We start from the raw sequence: 18,067 nt of genomic DNA, 5'->3' as shown, positions 1-18,067 counted from the left end.
TAATGGGTGTGTAATCATGTTTAAAGCTTGTTATGAGTAGTTTAGTTGGTGAGAGGCATGATTATTGTGTGTTTAGAGATTGGTTGATTTTGTGATATTTTTGGAGTTGGAAATCTTGGTTATTAGTCAATGAACTTAAGTAAACTCTTAGTTCATAATTGAGAAATAAGTATGAATTGGTAATATTGATTTGTTGGGGCTGTTGTATTATGGTATGGATGGAGTTTTGATTGGGTTGTGAATTGGGATTGATTGGTGGTTGAATTGGTTTGGTAAAATTTTGGGAAATCGCGTAAACATAGCCGTCGTAATGTCCGATTTACTTTAGACTGCTTTTGTTCATAACATTAGGACCCGAGAACCCCCTGCTAGATTTTGACCATTGCCATTTTTAGATAGTTCATGTTACGAGCTTCGTTTTGATATGTAGTTCGTTTGATTCCGATGTACGGTTTAGGAGAAACGACCGTTTTAAATAACGGCGTTTCGCGAACGAAATATTTCCCCTCGCCTTACTTTGAAACATAGGTTAAAGACCTAAAAGGGTTAATTGGAGTATGAAACATTTATGATAAGTGGATTAGGCAGTTGGTAAGACACTCGCGAAAGAACCGCCTTAAAACTCGTAATGGTTAATTTATTAAAAATGGTGGAGCCGAGGGTACTCGAGCGACTTAAGAAAATCAGTAAGCGCAAAACGAGCGTCAGAGTCTAAGTTGGTTAGAGTATAGATTTACAAGTGACTTTTGGTTTAATTCCAAATTACTTGTTGTTTATAGGTTACCAGACTCGTCCCGAGCCTTTCGTAACCCCCAGTCGCTCAGGCAAGTTTTCTACCCGTTATACAGTTGTTGTGATGTATATGTGTATATGCATGATCTTGCGATAAATGCATATTTGTTATTAGCAAGTTCTTGCGATATATTGTAGCATGTGATATGATATATATGCATGCCTGTTTCATATTCTTGGATTATATATCTGTTGGTTAAAATGCTTACAGTTGCATAATACCTATGCTAGAGATAAGCGGTATTGAGTTTACCCTTAGTATAGGGGATCAAAAGGTGAACATATTTCTAAACCGGGAGTCGATGTTCCCGAGTATAATATATATATTTTTATATATATATGGCTATAGTTTTCAAAACTATTAATCGAATATGATTTATTCGATAACTTTAACTTTATTTTATTATTGAATATTATTTCGAATATTCATCCGAGTAATTATGACTCCTTTATTTTATTATTGAATATTACTTGAATATTCATTTCAGGAATTATGACTCACTGTATATTATTAATGAATATTACTTGAATATTCATCCGAGGACTTATGGCTCCTTTTATTTTATTAATTGAATATTATTTGAATATTCATTCGAGGGCTTATGACTCAGTTTATTTTATTAATTGAATATTATTTGAATATTCATTCGAGGGCTTATGACTCAGTTTATATTAATTAATGAATATTATTTGAATATTCATTTGAGGATCTATGACTCCGATTATTGCTGAGTTATATTCTTTATTTTATTAAAGAATAAGGTGTCGATAATCAAACTTATTTTTGATTATTCAAATAAAGATAGTACTTTCGTATAAGTATATCTTTGGTTATTTAATACTCATTTCAAGTATAAGTCTTACAACTTCTACTTCAATTATTTGTATAAAGATTATTCTTTATGGGAATATTATTTAAATAATAATATTCAGATATTTTCTAAATATATTGGGGCTGATTTACTTCATTAAATCAGCATTACTCCAAACACTCTTTAAAGTGTTTTCGAGTCTTCAAAATGATTTTTAAAAGTTAGAGCGGATCCCAAAACTCATTTTTATATTTAAGATCTTCCTTTTAAAGGGGATTTAAATACTCGCTCAAAACCTGAGGGATCCGGCTCTGTGGTGTATTTTATATTCGCAACGAGGTTGCTGTTTTGGTAAATGAATTGATTACTTACCCAACGTTCGGGAAGTAAGTCCATCTATCGAGTCGGCATAAGCAACATGGGCTCAGTGGGCGTCCATGATAGTGTAAGTAGCTCAGTGGGAGTTCATCAAATATATAAGTGGCTGAGTGGCAGTCTAGCATAAGGTCCTATTGTGACCAGGGTGATGACCAGTGGGGAATTCGTCCATCTACTAGTAGAAAAGGTTACTTATTGGTATCTTTGCCTGATCAGCAAGATATCAGGTTTATGCCAAAATTCTTTCCTTGCCAAATTTATTGGATATTGCAATTCTGTTCATACTTTACATGACAGAGGTTTTCAGGAAACATATGTATATATATAGGTGTATATATATATCGGGACTTAATGAAGTATCTCGTAACTTCATTATTTATAATGATATTTAAAGATTTAATCTATTCAAATCTTGTCTTGTAGTCTCTTCTATGTGATGAACTGTTGAAAGCTCATTATAACTTGAATGGTGGTAGTTCAAGTAGTATTTGGAAAAGATATAAGTATATTGGAGTATCTTGTAACTTCATCTTTTAAACTTATATCTAGTAAATGATTATCTTATGCATAACAAAGATTTTCAGAAAAACGTTGAGACAAGGTTAGATATATGAGATCACCTTGCAACAATATTTTTATACAGTTTTAAACTGGAACTCTGTGTATATTATACATGTCAGAGGATTTCAAAGATTGTGAAAAGTATATATGTATATATACGGAATATTTTGCAATTTCATTGCGTTAAGATATCAAACTTGGTTCATTTCTTTTGACCAAGACTTTCATGAGTACTATGAGAAGGCTAATATATTGTTAATCATTATACATATTATTTTGTTGGGCTTGCTGCTCACCATTGCTTTCTTCTTTCATCACACAACAACAGATAGAAAAGATGAACAGGACCAAGCTCCCGATTCGCGAGCGGATAGGAAACGTTCCGCAGTTTCCTATAGGCGTTGATGTCGCTGTAGCTGAGATAGGAACTACCAATAGGCTAGGCTTTCAACTTTTGATGTACCAGATTATGTATATTTATGAATTGTAATAATGGCAAAGAAATGTAAATTTATTCAGAAACCTTTTTAAGGTGTATTCGCATATAATTGTGGAATAAAACGACTTGTGATTGTTTTTGGATATTCATCTCTGAGACTATAACTAGTGGTGTGTGTGTTTATTGTGGGGTCACAGTACAGAGTAGTTGATTATTTATTAAGATTGGGTGTTACTAAGGGAAATGGAACTCGTGACAACCCGGATCCCCGACCCCGGATTTGGGGGTGTTACAAGTGATAAGACCCAGTGTATCCCCATGGGGTGCACCAGAACTATTTGTCAAGAAGAAAGACGGAAGTATGCGGTTGTGTATCGACTATGGAGAACTGAATAAGCTAACCATTAAGAACAAGTACCCGTTGTCAAGGATCGATGATTTGTTTGACCAATTAAGAGGCGCTATATGGTTTTCTAAAATAGATTTAAGATTCGGATATCATCAACTGAAGATCAAGCCTGAAGACATTTCGAAGACCGCATTCAGAACCAGATATGGGCATTATGAGTTTCTAGTGATGGCATTTGGATTAACCAATGCACCAGCAGCTTTCATGGATCTGATGAATCGAGTATTTAAGAAGTATTTGGATAAATTCGTGATTGTGTTCATAGACGACATTCTGATCTATTCCAAAATAGAAGAAGAGTACGCAGAGCATTTGAGGATAGTTTTGGAGATACTGCGACAAGAGAAATTGTAGGCAAAGTTTTCCAAGTGTGAATTTTGGTTAAAAGAAGTACGATTTCTTGGGCACGTGATTAGCAATAAAGGAGTGGAAGTGGATCCAGCAAATATTGAAGCCATGATCAACTGGGAGAGGCCAAAGACACCAACAGAAGTACGAAGTTTCATGGGATTGGCAGGTTACTACAGAAGATTTGTACAAGATTTTGCAAAGATAGCTACGCCATTGACAAAGCTCACCAGGAAGAACCAGAAATTTGAATGGGACGAGAAGTACGAGGAGAGTTTTCAAGAATTAAAGAATAGATTAGTATCTTCTCCAGTGCTAGTCTTGCCAGATGAACAAGGAAATTTTGTGATTTATAGTGACGCGTCGTACAAAGGATTGGGATGTGTTCTGATGCAGCATGACAAGGTGATAGCCTATGCTTCAAGACAGTTGAAACCACATGAAGAAAAGTATCCAACTCATGATCTTGAATTGGCAGCTATAGTATTCGCATTAAAGATTTTGAGGCATTATCTTTATGAAGATGAGTGCGAGATCTACACGGACCACAAGAGTTTGAAGTATATCTTTACCCAGAAGGAATTAAATATGAGACAACAAATATGGCTAGAACTAATCAAGGACTATGACTGTACTATCAACTATTATCCAGGAAAAGCAAATATGGTGGCCGACGCGTTGAGCAGAAAAGAAAGGTTTAATAAGATAACTTCATCTGAGGGGTTGATCAAGGAATTTGAGAAACTGGATATAGAGGTTAGTATCCCAAGTATGTCTACAGAGATGTTATGTGCAATGTCTTTTCAACCAGAACTATTAGAGAAAATAAGAAGATGTCAGGAAGAAGTAATGAGCCATGAAGGAGATAGTTTGACAGGAGAAGAGATAGGGAGTCAAAAGGATGATAAAGGAATATTAAGATTTTCTTCCAGAATATGGATACTCAACATAGCCGAGCTGAAAGATTAAATTCTTCGAGACGCTCACAACTCCAGATATTCAATTCATCCCGGGAGTACGAAGATGTACCGAGACTTAAGAGAAAATTTTTGGTGGCCAAGCATGAAGAAGGAAATTGCAGAATGGGTAAGTAAGTGTTACATATGCCAGTGAGTCAAAGCGGAACATCAAAGGCCCAATGGACTGATACAACCATTGGACATTCTAGAATGGAAGTGGGAGCATATTGCAATGGATTTTGTAATTGGATTACTGAGGACCAGGTCTAATCATGATGCTATTTGGGTTATTATTGACAGATTGACAAAGTCAGCGCATTTTCTTCCTATCAACGAAAGTTTCTCAATGGATAAATTGGTACGGTTATACCTTAAAGAAATTGTGATAAGACATGGAGTTCCAGTATCCATAGTTTCAGACAGAGATCCTCGATTTAACTCAAGATTTTGGAGAAGTTTTCAGGATTGCCTCGGAACGAAGCTGAACATGAGTACCGCGTATCATCCGCAGATAGACGGTCAAAGTGAAAGGATGATTCAGACTATCGAGGATATGCTAAGGGTATGTGCACTAGATTTTGAAGGAAGTTGGGACGAGCATTTGCCATTAGTTGAATTCTCCTACAACAACAGCTATCATGCCAGTATTGGGATGCCACCTTACGAAGCCTTGTATGGAAGAAGATGCAGATCTCCAATATGTTGGGAAGAAGTTGGTGAAAGAAAGATTTTGGGTCCAGAATTGATCCAGCAGACAAAGGAGAAAATAGAACTTATTCAGAAACGATTGATAGCAGCTCAAGATCATCAACGTAAATATGCTGATCCTACCAGAAAGGATATGGAATTTGAAATTGGAAAAGCAGTGTTATTGAAGGTTTCTCCTTGGAAGGGTTTATCAAGATTTGGAAAGAAAGGAAAGCTGAGTCCGCGTTATGTTGGCCCTTTTGAGATTTTGAGGCGTGTGGGAAAAGTTGCTTACGAGTTAGCGTTACCACCTCACATGCAGCATATTCACAATATGTTGTATGTGTCGATGTTGAAGCGTTATTTGCCTGATTCAAACCATGTGATAGAATATGAGCCAATCGAGATCCAGCCAGATTTGTCTTTTGTAGAGCAACCAGTGCAGATTTTAGATAAGAAAGAAAGAGTGCTTCGGAATAAATCCGTGTCGTTAGTACGAGTCTTGTGGAGGAATCCCAAAGTTGAAGAGTCGACTTGGGAGTTGGAAAGCGAAATGCGATCCAAGTATCCTCATTTGTTTTCCTAGGTTGATTCTGAGGACATAATCATGTTAAGGGGGGAAGGATGTAATAACCGGGCAAATTATGTGAATATTATATGTTAAATAAATAAATATTGTGTGTTTTATAAATTTAAAGTAATTATTGCTATGATATGAGATGTGATAACTGTTATGTATGTTTTTGTGCGGGCCAGAAAATTTTTTGATTGATTAAAATATGTTTAAATTGCAATTATATGAACTTATCTGTAATCGGGACGCGTATTTCTCAGCGTCTATTTGTCAGCGTCTTTATTAAGATACCTGTTTTATTTGATTTTATGCACGTTTTAATGTATTTTATGTGTTATCGGGATTTTCTGGTAATTTAGGGATCGTTTCCGTTTTTCAAAAATCAACGAACCGGGACCCCACCGGGACGACAAACCCCACAAAATCGATGTTTTTATTTTTATAAAATTATTCATATTTCAAATACCCTTTATTTTTGTATTTTTGAATTATTCACAATTTTCGGAGAATTTTGACATTAATTTTGTATTTTATCGTTTTTAAAATTATTCCCCGTAATTATTATTTTGGGGCCCTAATTATTATAATTAGGGGGATAAAAACACCCTTAATTTATTTTGGGGTATAATTTTTGTGAAAATATAAATAGCCCATTATTTCTTTTTAATTTATTTTTAATTTCATTAAAAACCAAAAATCAAGAAAAAATTTTGGGGGTAAAATTTCTTCAAGAACAAAGAATCAGTGATTTTGGGAGTTGTAGGAATCCTCTGTTGATGATCTTGTAACCAAAACGATCCTTGTTTCAAGCCCGATCTTTTGATACCAGAATCACGATCTGAGGTTAGGTAAATTGAAAAATCGATTTTGTGTTCTTGAGGCTTCAATTCGTTTTTGATTTAGAATGATTTTTGATTGATTCTGATGTTATAGATAGCTTTAGATGATGTTTTCTAGTCGTTTTGATCATAAATATATGTTGTTTGATTCCCGGAGTGCTAAAGTCGAGTTCTAAGCTTTTATGGATTTTTCAAATCGATTTTCTAGATTATAGAGATGTATTTGGTTATGTTTGATGCTTAGGATAGTTTATAATTAATCTTAGCTTTATTTTCGTACTGGAATCGTAATTTTTGGTTCCGATTTACGTGAAATCGAGTTTTCCGGTGGTTCGCCGGAGTTGAGTTCGGATTTTGGCCGGGATTCATTTCCGTTGTTGATTTGAGGTTGATGCTGTGTTTTCTGGACTGTAGAACTGATATGGAGTGAATTGGGGCCAAAAACGGGGAGGGGGGTTTCGGTGTGGTTTCGGGACGGGTTGGTGTTGCCGGAAAGTGCCAGAATCCGGCACCGGTTTCTGGGTTTTCCAGATTCCGGTGGCCGTGTTCTTCACAGTCCGGCGACCCACCACCCTCCTGTGCCGCCTGTTGATCTAGTGAGGAAGAAGGCTGCTCCCTGCAACCTGTTTCTGCATTTGTTTTTATTATTTTTTTATTATTTTATTTATTTATTAATCATTTTCTTATTTCTAAAAAAATCGTTTACTTATTATTTTTAATTTTAAAAATTATTCTCTTAATTATTTTGAATTCCTAAAATTATGCTCTTTAATTATTTTCTTTAATTATTTTCAAAAATACAAATTGATTTAATTATTTATAATTCATTTTAGTTAATTATTTATGAATTTAATTAATTGATTAAAAATTAATTAATCGATTGAGTTGGTTCTGTCAATTAAGATAGTTCTTTTGTTTATAAAATCAAATAGCAAGGAGTGCGGTCAAGTGTTAGATGAAGATAGTAGCCAGCAGCTATAAGCCAGGGTTTTAGTGAAAAGTTATTGAGCATACCAGGCAAGTACTCCTGACTTCACTTATCGTTCAAGTGATATTTATTTCGAATTAATTATGCAAGTATTCTCCCCTATTCTAAATTCAGAATAGTTTATTGTTTTACATATTCAAATATAGAACTGTTTAAAAATACTCTGATAGCATATTGAATATCAATATTCCTATATTTATTGACATTCTCATATTCTAGCAATCATTCTGCTAGAACCAATCTTTTGACTCGATATATAGTGAATAACTACACTATCCATATATACTCTATACAGTGGAACATTGAATTGAGATTAGCGAATAACTAATTGTTCTAGTTATTTCGCCATCAGTTGTTGAGATAACTCCGGACCATGTGACATGGGGAATTGAATAGATAAGGATGTCATTGATTCGACTCCTTTAATCAAAATTGTTTTGTGAATTGTTTATCGGTTAGCATAAGAGACCGAGGCACCGGTCCAGCATGAGTTATTATACGAAAGTGTAATATCTTGCTAGGCGAATATATGCCTTCTTCATGGATATCCAATAGGTACGGTATGGCTGCGGGATATCAATACCTATATTTACGGTATGGCTACGGGATACCAGTGTTGTTTCATGACTGATCATCGGGAACAGCATAGTGCATAATTGTGCTTTATTAAACTATCGCTTAAACTTTAAAGTTTATATCAGCTTCTGATTTTACTCAGATAATGTTATTGTTGTTCACTTACAAACTATATACTGCTTGCTGAGCATTTCTTTCGCTCATACTTGTTTATTATTCTAATCTTTTAGCTAAGCCAGAGCAGGCTTGAGTCCCAAGTTTGATCAGAAGTCGAGTGCTTGTAAATAGTTTGGTGTGTTTTCCAGGTTGACAGTTTGGGACGCTTGAATAGTATAAAGGTTTGTAATAAAATTTGAATAAGTTGTAAAACTAATTAGACTTATGGTTTGTAATAACAGTTGGTTTGTATTAGTGCCTGTTCCATACTATAACTTGTGATCGATCCAGTTACATGCAAGGGGTCATATTTATTATATTATTCCGCTGTGATTAGTTTATTATAGTTTATTGGCTAGTGACCCCCAAATCTAGACCCCGAGTTTGGAGGGCGTCACAGTATTCATCTCTGAGACTATAACTTGTGGTGTGTGTGTATATTGTGGGGTCACAGTACGCAGTAGTTGATTGTTTATTAAGAATTAGGTGTTATTAAGGGAAATGGAACTCGTGACAACCCGGATCCCCGACCCCGGATTTGGGGTGTTATAGTTGTCGATAACTCAGAGTTCTCTAGTTATATATGACTGATAGGGATAAATAAATTATGATTGTATAATTAAATACTGCATTAATTGTACAAGCTGTGGGCTGCTAGGCCCAATAAAAAGATATATGAAACTCAGACCAGAAAGGTTAAGCCTGATGGACCAGATCAGGCCTGATGGAATAAAAAAGGCCTGAAAGCCCTAATTATTAATTAATTTCGTAATTAATTAATAAGGGAAAAATCAGTTATTGAGAAGAGTCCCGATAAGGATATAAATCCTTATAGATTAGCCTCAAGGGGACCTAAAAGGATAAGGAATCAGCTTCCTACTTCCTAGGACTCCTAAGTCTATCCTAATTCAGAGGCTTGTCCACCAAGTCTCCTATACCAAGTCCAATTCAAGGACTCCCACATCTATATAAGGGGCCTCACCCCACAAATCAGAACTACGTTTTTGGCTTGATTCTCTAATTCACAGAGATACGTAGGCATCTCGTAAAGGCAGAATTAAGCTACGAAGTACGAGAGCAGCCATTAAAGGCCTTGAGCTCCCGAATCTTAGTATTAAATACAGCAAGTAATAACCTTAGCTTTTTATCCATAACATTTGGCGCCGTCTGTGGGACTCAACAACAACAACCATGGCGAGAACACGGAGAACAATTGGAGCTCTAGAGGAAGGAACACCATTAGAGACAACCCAGGTGATTTCATCAACCGTGGAGGTTCCTCCCCATTCAACTTATGCATCTACTCAGGGGGAAGCCCAGACAGGGGCAACTCAACCTCAGCCACAAGGGACAACTCCCCCGACTATTCAAGGTACGAATCCTCAAGTTCAACAAGTACATATACCTGTGAATTCTCGACCCGTCGGGTATGAATATTCAACTGTTGTTACTACTAACCCCCCTTATGGGATGCCCCTTCACCCTGAGGTTGGAGGAAGCGGATATGCTGGGCGAAGTGAAGCACGAGGGCGGTCGCCCCCCTATATACGAGGTTTGGATCCTATCCCTGAGGATCGGGAATTTTCTGGTCCATACACTGAGAGAGACTCCGAATCTTCGGATGATGAAGTGGCCCCGAGAAGGAGGCGTCCTGGAAAAGAGCCAATGGCCGATGGAAGGCAACGCCCCCAAAGCACCCCAGGGGTGAATCCCCAAGAAGTGCAGGAAAAGATCAGGGCTCATGAGGCTGAAATCCAAAGGCTGAGGCGTGATTTGGAGGCTCACCAAGCCACCAGACCCCACATACCTCCTAGGGGGAGAAATCCTCCTCCTATCATAGACCTGGATGGTCCGGTAAGAAGAAGAGCTGCTGTCCCAAGAACTGATCCAAGCAATCTCCTTCCCCTTGGAGATCCTGACGATCCAACTCCACCCTTCACAGAAGAGATAATGAATGCCCATATCTCAAGGAAATTCAAGATGCCCACTATCAAAGCCTATGATGGCACGGGAGACCCCGCTAATCATGTTAGGACATTCTCTAATGCACTATTGCTGCAACCCGTGAATGATGCTATAAAATGTCGGGCCTTCCCTCAAACCCTGTCGGGTATGGCTCAAAGATGGTACAGTCGCCTGCCCCCAAATTCTATTGGATCGTTCAGAGAATTAAGTCAGGCTTTTATTAAGCAATTCATCAGTGGAAGAGTCTATGAGAAAAGTTCAGCATCTCTTATGAGTCTTGTGCAGGGAGCTAAGGAATCCTTAAGAGATTACCTGAATCGTTTTACAAAGGAGGCTTTAAAAGTCCCAGACCTTGATGATAAGGTAGCCATGATAGCAATGCAACAAGGAACTAGGGATGAGTTTTTCAAGATGTCTTTGGCCAAACGACCCCCTGAGAGCATGTTGCAGCTCCAAGAGAGGGCAGGGAAGTATATCAAGGTTGAAGAAAGTATGAGGAAGACCGTAGTAAGTAATGAGCCCACTGGAGGCAAGAAACGAAAAACTGATTTGGAGTATATCGCTAAGGATAAATATCCTAGAACTGAACAAAACCCTGATTCAACCCCCAAGAAGGGAGGACCTGGGCAAAAGTTCACTGAATACGCTAAGCTGAATACTCCCAGAAGTCAGATTTTGATGGAGATTGAGAAAGACAGAGATATTCGCTGGCCTAAGCCCTTGAAGGCTGATCCCGCCAAGCTAGATAAGGGCAAGTATTGCAGGTTTCACAAAGATGTTGGCCATGACACCGATGAGTGTAGGCAGTTGAAAGATGAAATTGAGTTTTTGATTCGAAAAGGAAGATTGAACAAGTATACTGGAGATGGAGGAGACAGAAATAATAATGGAAGGAAGAACTTTGAAGATCGTAGGAGGGACCAAGATGATCAGGGGCGGAATCCCCAACCTAGAGGACCAGTTATAAACACCATTTATGGAGGGCCGAGACCTCGAGGGCCTGTGATAAACACGATCTTTGGAGGTCCAACTGCTGCTGGATTGTCCAAAAATTCCAGAAAGGCATATACTAGAGAGGTTATGCATATTGTTGGAGAAGCCCCGAAGAGGGCCAGGACAGAAGTAACATTGGCTTTTGATGATTCCGACCTAGAGGGTGTGAAGTTTCCCCATGACGACCCGCTGGTCATAACGCCGATAATAGGAAATAGCCCGGTTAAGAGGGTCCTTGTGGATAATGGTGCTTCTGTGGATATCTTGCTCCACGACACCTTTCTAAGGATGGGGTATAACGACTCCTAGTTGACACCAACCGACATGCCGATATATGGATTTGCTGGAGTAGAATGTCCTGTGGAAGGGATAATTAAATTGCCAACCACCATAGGTACGGAGCCAAGGCAAGCAACGCAGATGCTGGATTTTGTGGTGGTAAAGGCTAGTTCAACTTATAATGCTATCATGGGGAGAACAGGGATACATGCCTTCAAGGCAGTCCCCTCTTCCTACCATTCAGTCATGAAGTTTCCCACCCGAAACGGGATTGGAGAAGAGAGAGGAGATCAAAAAATGGCTAGAAGCTGTTATGTGGCCTCTTTGAGGGCAGATGGAGTCGGGGGGCAGGTTCTTCCTATTGAAGATATGGATGTTCGAGAAAATGATGAGAATAGAGGAAGACCAGCAGAAGAATTGGTTTTGGTTCCTTTAGATCCCAAGAATCCTGAGAGGATGACTTTCATTGGAGCCACATTAGAGGAGCCCCTTAGAGGAAAGTTAGTGAAATTTTTGCAAGAAAATAGTGATGTGTTTGCATGGTCAGCAGCTGATATGCCAGGCATAGACCCGGAGTTAATTACTCACAAGTTAAACGTGGATCCAAGCCGGAAGACAGTGAAACAAAAGAAAAGAAATTTTGCCCCGGAAAGACAAGAGGCTATAAAGCAGGAAGTGGAAAAGCTCTTAGAGGCTGGTTTCATTGAGGAGATTCAATTTCCGGAGTGGTTAGCAAACCCTGTAATGGTGAAGAAGGCTAATGGAAAGTGGAGGATGTGTATAGACTTCACCGATCTGAATGATGCATGCCCCAAAGACTGTTTTCCGCTGCCTAGAATTGATACTTTGATTGATGCCACCGCTGGACATGAGATGCTGAGTTTCATGGATGGGTTTAGCGGATACAACCAGATCAAAATGCATAAGGATGACATTCCAAAGGTATCATTTATCACTGACTTTGGTGTTTATTGTTATCTTGTTATGGCGTTTGGTCTCAAGAATGCAGGAGCCACCTATCAAAGGTTGGTGAATAAAATTTTTAAGGATCTTATTGGGAAGACTATGGAAGTCTATGTTGATGACATGCTAGTCAAGAGTCTAGTAAAGACTGATCATATAACCCATTTGAGGGAAGCTTTTGAGGTCCTGAGGTACCACAAGATGATGTTGAATCCCACGAAGTGTGCTTTCGGAGTAGGATCTGGAAAATTCTTGGGATTGATGGTCTCAAAGAGGGGAATTGAGGCTAACCCCGATAAAATAAAGGCAATCCTGGACATGGAACCCCCAAAAACTGTCAAGGATGTTCAGAAACTCACAGGAAGGGTTGCTGCGCTAGGACGATTCATCTCCAAGTCAGGAGACAAGTGCTTGTCATTCTTCAAGTCATTAAAGAACATTAAAGACTTTGTATGGAGTGAGGAAAATCAGAAGGCATTTGAAGAGTTAAAGAAGTATATGGGCCAGGCCCCGTTGTTGGCCAAGCCAGTTCTGGGTGAAGTTTTATTCTTGTACTTGGCTGTTTCAGAAAGCGCCTTGAGCGCGGTGTTGGTTAAGGAGGAACTGAAAGTCCAGAAACCCGTATACTATGTCAGCAAAATTTTGCATGGTGCTGAGTTGAATTATTCAGCCATTGAGAAATTCGCTTTAGCCTTGGTAATGGCTTCAAGAAAGCTGCGTCCTTATTTTCAAGCTCACCAAATTGAAGTGCTAACAAATCAGCCACTGAGAAATATCATTCACAGTCCCAAGGCAAGTGGGAGACTGATTAAGTGGGCAATAGAGTTGGGAGAGTTCGATCTCAAGTATAAGCCACGTATGGCCATAAAAGCCCAGGCACTAGCTGACTTCGTGGTGGAATGTACCATACCCAACCAAGAAGTCGGGGGGCAGGAAGATACCATACCTCAAGACAAGGGAGTCGACAATGGGGACAAGGAGAAAGAATATTGGGTTCTCTATTTTGATGGAGCATCAAAAACAAATTCCAGTGGAGCAGGGTTGGTTTTGCAAAGCCCTGATGGATTCTTAATTGAGTATGCCATGAAGCTAGACTTCCCAACCACAAACAATGAGGCAGAGTATGAAGCCCTGATTGCTGGCCTTGGTCTAGCTGGGACACTTAGAGTCAAAAACTTAAAGGTCCGTGGAGACTCGAAGTTGATCATATCCCAGGTAAAGGGAGAATTTGAAGCAAGGGATGATACGATGGCTAAGTATGTTCGCCTAGTAAGGGCTGTGATGACCCAATTTAATGAATGCCATGTTGAACACATTCCAAGGGAAGAAAATGCTAAAGCAGATGCGCTATCAAAGTTTGCTTCATCTGAGATTGAAGAAAGTTCAGGAAGTGTGTACTTCCGTGTTTTGAAGACACGAAGCATAGATGTTAAGCTTGTGGCTCCCGTAGGCTTGGGGACGTCATGGATTGATCCCATCAAGGCTCACATTCAGACCGGTTGGTTGCCAAGCGATGCAATTGAGGCACGGAAGTTAACTGTTCGAGCACTAAGGTACTCTTTGATAGATGGGATTCTATATAAAAGATCTTTCGTGGTTCCTTACTTGAGGTGTCTCAGGCCCGATGAGGCACGCTTAGCTCTTGAGGAAGTGCATGGAGGTATTTGTGGGCAACACTTGGGGGGCAGGGCCTTCGCTCATAAGATAACTCGTTTAGGCTTCTATTGGCCAGAAATGATGGCTGATGCCAAAGAATATGTAAAGAAGTGTGATCGTTGTCAGAAGCATGCACCAGTCGCCAGACAACCCCCCGAGATGCTGACCTCTATCAACTCACCTATTCCCTTTGCTATGTGGGGGATGGATATTCTAGGGCCTTTTCCTATGGCCACAGCACAAAGGAAGTTTCTGATTGTAGCCATTGATTATTTCACCAAGTGGATCGAAGCCAAACCTTTGGCCAAAATCACAACTAAGCAGGTTGCACAATTCCTGTGGGAAAACATTATGTGCCAATATGGAATTCCCCGTATCCTCGTCACTGACAATGGAACACAATTCAACAACGAGGAATTCAAGAAGTATTGCGAAGAAAATGAAATTGAGTTACGGTTCACCTCTGTGGCTCACCCGCAAGCCAATGGGCAAGCGGAGGTAGCAAATCGGATAATCCTGGATGGACTAAAGAAGAGGATCGAAAAGTCAAGAAATAATTGGGTGGATGAGATACTTCCCATATTATGGGCCTATAGGACTACCTGTAGAGTCACGACAAATGCAACTCCTTTCATGTTGGCATATGGGGCAGAAGCAGTAGTTCCCGTGGAGATATCACATTCCTCTCCAAGGATTCAGGCTTTTGATGAAAAAGAAAATGAGGAAGGGCAGAAGTTAGCCCTGGATTTAATCGATGAAGTGCGAGATAAAGCACACGCAAAGATAGTAGAATATCAGAAAAAGGCTTCATTCTACTACAACCTAAGGGTTAAAGAGAGGTTTTTCAAACAAGGTGACCTAGTCTTGAGAAAAATAGAGGCTTCTGGTGTCGGACAGAAAGGAAAGCTTGCCCCAAATTGGGAAGGGCCGTATAGAGTCAAGAGCGTTCAGGGTAGAGGAACCTACAAGCTGGAGACTATGGATGGTTTTGAAGTCCCGAGAACCTGGCACGCACAAAACCTGAAGGTTTACTACGTGTGAGATGGTCGAAGTACGATTCTCGCTCGTCAGGATGGCGAGTAGGTTGAAAAGCACCTTGAAGCTTTGCTTGCTTAGGATTTATATGTTTTAGTTTTATTACGAAATTTATTAAGACTTGTGTAAGGGACGAATCCCAGACAATTTTATGAAATTCATAAGTTCTTCAAAGTATGTTTGTGGCCTAACAAATAAAAATCAAATGCATGGATGCAAGCATAAAAGGTGATAAATGAAATAGATCTGATAGATGTTACAAAAGTTTGATAAATAAAGTCTCGAAAAAAAAAAAAAAAAAAAGCCACGCAGGGCTGAAAAAGCTCTAAGGAGCTGAAGTACCCTCGGCATCCATATCATCGTCCTCTCCACTCTCGCTGGATGTCTCTGTCGTCTCGGAGGAGGAGGAAGAGCTGTCGTCCTCAGCAGGTCTGGAAGAAGACTCGGGAGGAGGAAGGAGTGGATCCTGAGGAACATGGTCCGAGACAACTACTCGGGTACGAAACCTCTGTAGCAAAGCCTCGTCATCAGGGCAGATGTAGTCTGCCGGGTTAATATCAGGACAAGCCTCGTTCACGGTCCCAAGGGCCGTGTCCCAACCAGTCCTAAAAAACTCGGGAAAGACTGAATCATCCCTAATCCTCATGGATTGGGCAAACTCCTCCGAGTCCAGATAGTTGTCTATAGCTTTATCCTTCTCCGCCCGAAGTACCACCAGCTCGGCGTTAGACTCTCCGAGTTCTTCCTCCTTGCGCTTGAGCTTCTTCTCCAGGGTAGCATACTTCTTCTGTTGCCTCCTGAGGGCATTATCGGCCTTATCAGAAGCCCGCTTCCATGATTCGGCTTGCCTCACAGCGCCTTGAAAATAGGCGTTAGACTGAAACAAAGCAATTAACAAAGTATAAGGCAATGCTACAAGAACGAAAAATAAGTTCAAAAAAGAGAAGGCATACCGAAGCCAGAGACTGAGCTCCCATGAGCTTGATCCTCTCAAGATCAGGGGTGGCCACCACATCAGTAAAATCCTTGGGGGTCACGCTATGGTAAGACCAATCCCAAGCATATTTCGTGGAACCAACTACGGTGTCCCCTCGGCGGAATCCCCAGAGAGGCTGAAAGGCGCCTGTGGCAGCAGCAGTAGGGGCAGCAGCAGTGATAGGAGTACCATGGCCTCCAGCTACTTCAGTTGAGGCCTCCCCTATAGGCTCTTTGTGCTTCTTCAAAAAGATAGGCTCCGTGGCCTTTCCCCGGGTGTCTAGGCCTGCGAGCCGAGCTTTCTTCATCCTAGCTGTTTCCTCAACCAAAGGAACATTGTCCTCGTTAATCTCCTTAGCAGCTGAAACAAAGCAAAGGGCAAAATAAGTGAAGTTAATAATGCATGAAATGAAGTAAAATTGAGAAGGGAAGAAAAATACCCTGTTGAGAAACAGAGGATAGTCCCACATGAATCAGGGAAAACTCCTCTAAGAGAGTCCAGCTGGTGGTCGTGTCATCATCCTGAGTAAGCCCATTATAAATAATAGTTTCTTCAGGAGTTAAGTGAATGGATTTGAGGCTACCATCACTGACCTTCCCAAAGGAAGATCGAAAAAGTGTGCCCCAGTCACCATTCTCGCAACGTAACCCGACGAAACTATTCCTCCAATTTTGATTATTATCAGGAATAGAGGCACTGTTAAAAATATGTTTGCTTTTGGGCCTTTGCTTGACATAGACCCAGCCGCAGATGCTGGAAGAATTATTGTAACACTGAAAGACTTTCCTAAAAACAGCTACAGAAAGAGGAAAGCCCTCCCTAAGACAGCAGACCATAAAACATAGAATGTTCCTCCAGGCGTTTGGAGGAAGCTGACACGGGTTGATTTGTAAATCAGCCAAAAGATGAGGAATAAAGGGGTGAAAAGGAAACCTAAGCCCAGCATTAAGGGCATCTGTGTAAATGAAGAGAGTATCGGGTCTCCAGTGGCAAGTGCGATCACCACCAGAGACTGGAACTAATCTAAGGGGAGGAAGGACGTTATAACGAGCATTTAGTTTATTGAAATCTATGTTGTGCCAAGTATTACAATGATTAAAAGAGTCGAGATGTGCAGTGGAGGGATATTCATCCCCCCTAGTGTTAATCATATCGATTAAAGACATATATGAAGAACGGATCTCGATATCCTTACCTCGTTTTGAAGCCGAGGCTATCTTGGCCGCCCTCTCAGAACTCTTGTCAGCCATTAGTAAAGCTAGGAAGGAGAGGTTGGAAAACTAAAGGAGGGGATTTGAGAGAGGAAAGGTTAGAAAGTTGGAGGAAGGATGAGGAGAAGTTGTAGAATGAGTAGAGAGGTGAAATGAGAGGTGTGGAGAAATCAAACTCTCACCCCACCTTTATATAGCCAAAGAAGGGGGATAATGGGCCTTAAAAAGCCCATTTGGGCCCAAAGCTTAGAAGGTTCTGGAACTATCCAAGAAGTTCCTGGAAAAACCAAGTGAAAAATTTTAATTTTTAAAAGATTCTAGAAGAATCCAGAAAAACCTTAGAAGAACCTGGAATTTGGGCTTAAAGATAAAGGCCCAGAACTAAGGCCCAGGTATAAAAGCCATGTTTGAGGCCCAAATACCTTTTTAAGAGGGGTGAAAGAAAAGCCCAGTTAAAAACAGAGGGCCCAA

General features: G+C 39.9%; 1 protein-coding gene across 1 annotated transcript in view; it reads right to left on the bottom strand.

The window, feature by feature from the left end:
* Positions 1-16,463, bottom strand: part of LOC141679849 (uncharacterized) — a 47,704-nt gene extending 31,241 nt beyond the window's left edge. Inside the window, exons 1-2 of the mRNA XM_074486228.1 lie at positions 16,363-16,463; positions 15,916-16,286 (exon numbers count right to left, since the gene is read on the bottom strand). Of these exons, the coding sequence (XP_074342329.1) occupies positions 15,916-16,286; positions 16,363-16,386 (395 nt within the window). The 5' untranslated portion in view covers positions 16,387-16,463. The remainder of the gene's footprint in view (positions 1-15,915; positions 16,287-16,362) is intronic.
* Positions 16,464-18,067: the final 1,604 nt, after the last annotated feature.

Source organism: Apium graveolens, chromosome 8, assembly GCF_009905375.1.
Source record: "Apium graveolens cultivar Ventura chromosome 8, ASM990537v1, whole genome shotgun sequence".
In the NCBI taxonomy this organism is placed as follows: Eukaryota; Viridiplantae; Streptophyta; class Magnoliopsida; order Apiales; family Apiaceae; genus Apium; species Apium graveolens.
The sequence above is the reverse complement of the archived record's forward strand: the minus strand, read 5'-3'. Positions and strand labels throughout refer to the sequence as shown.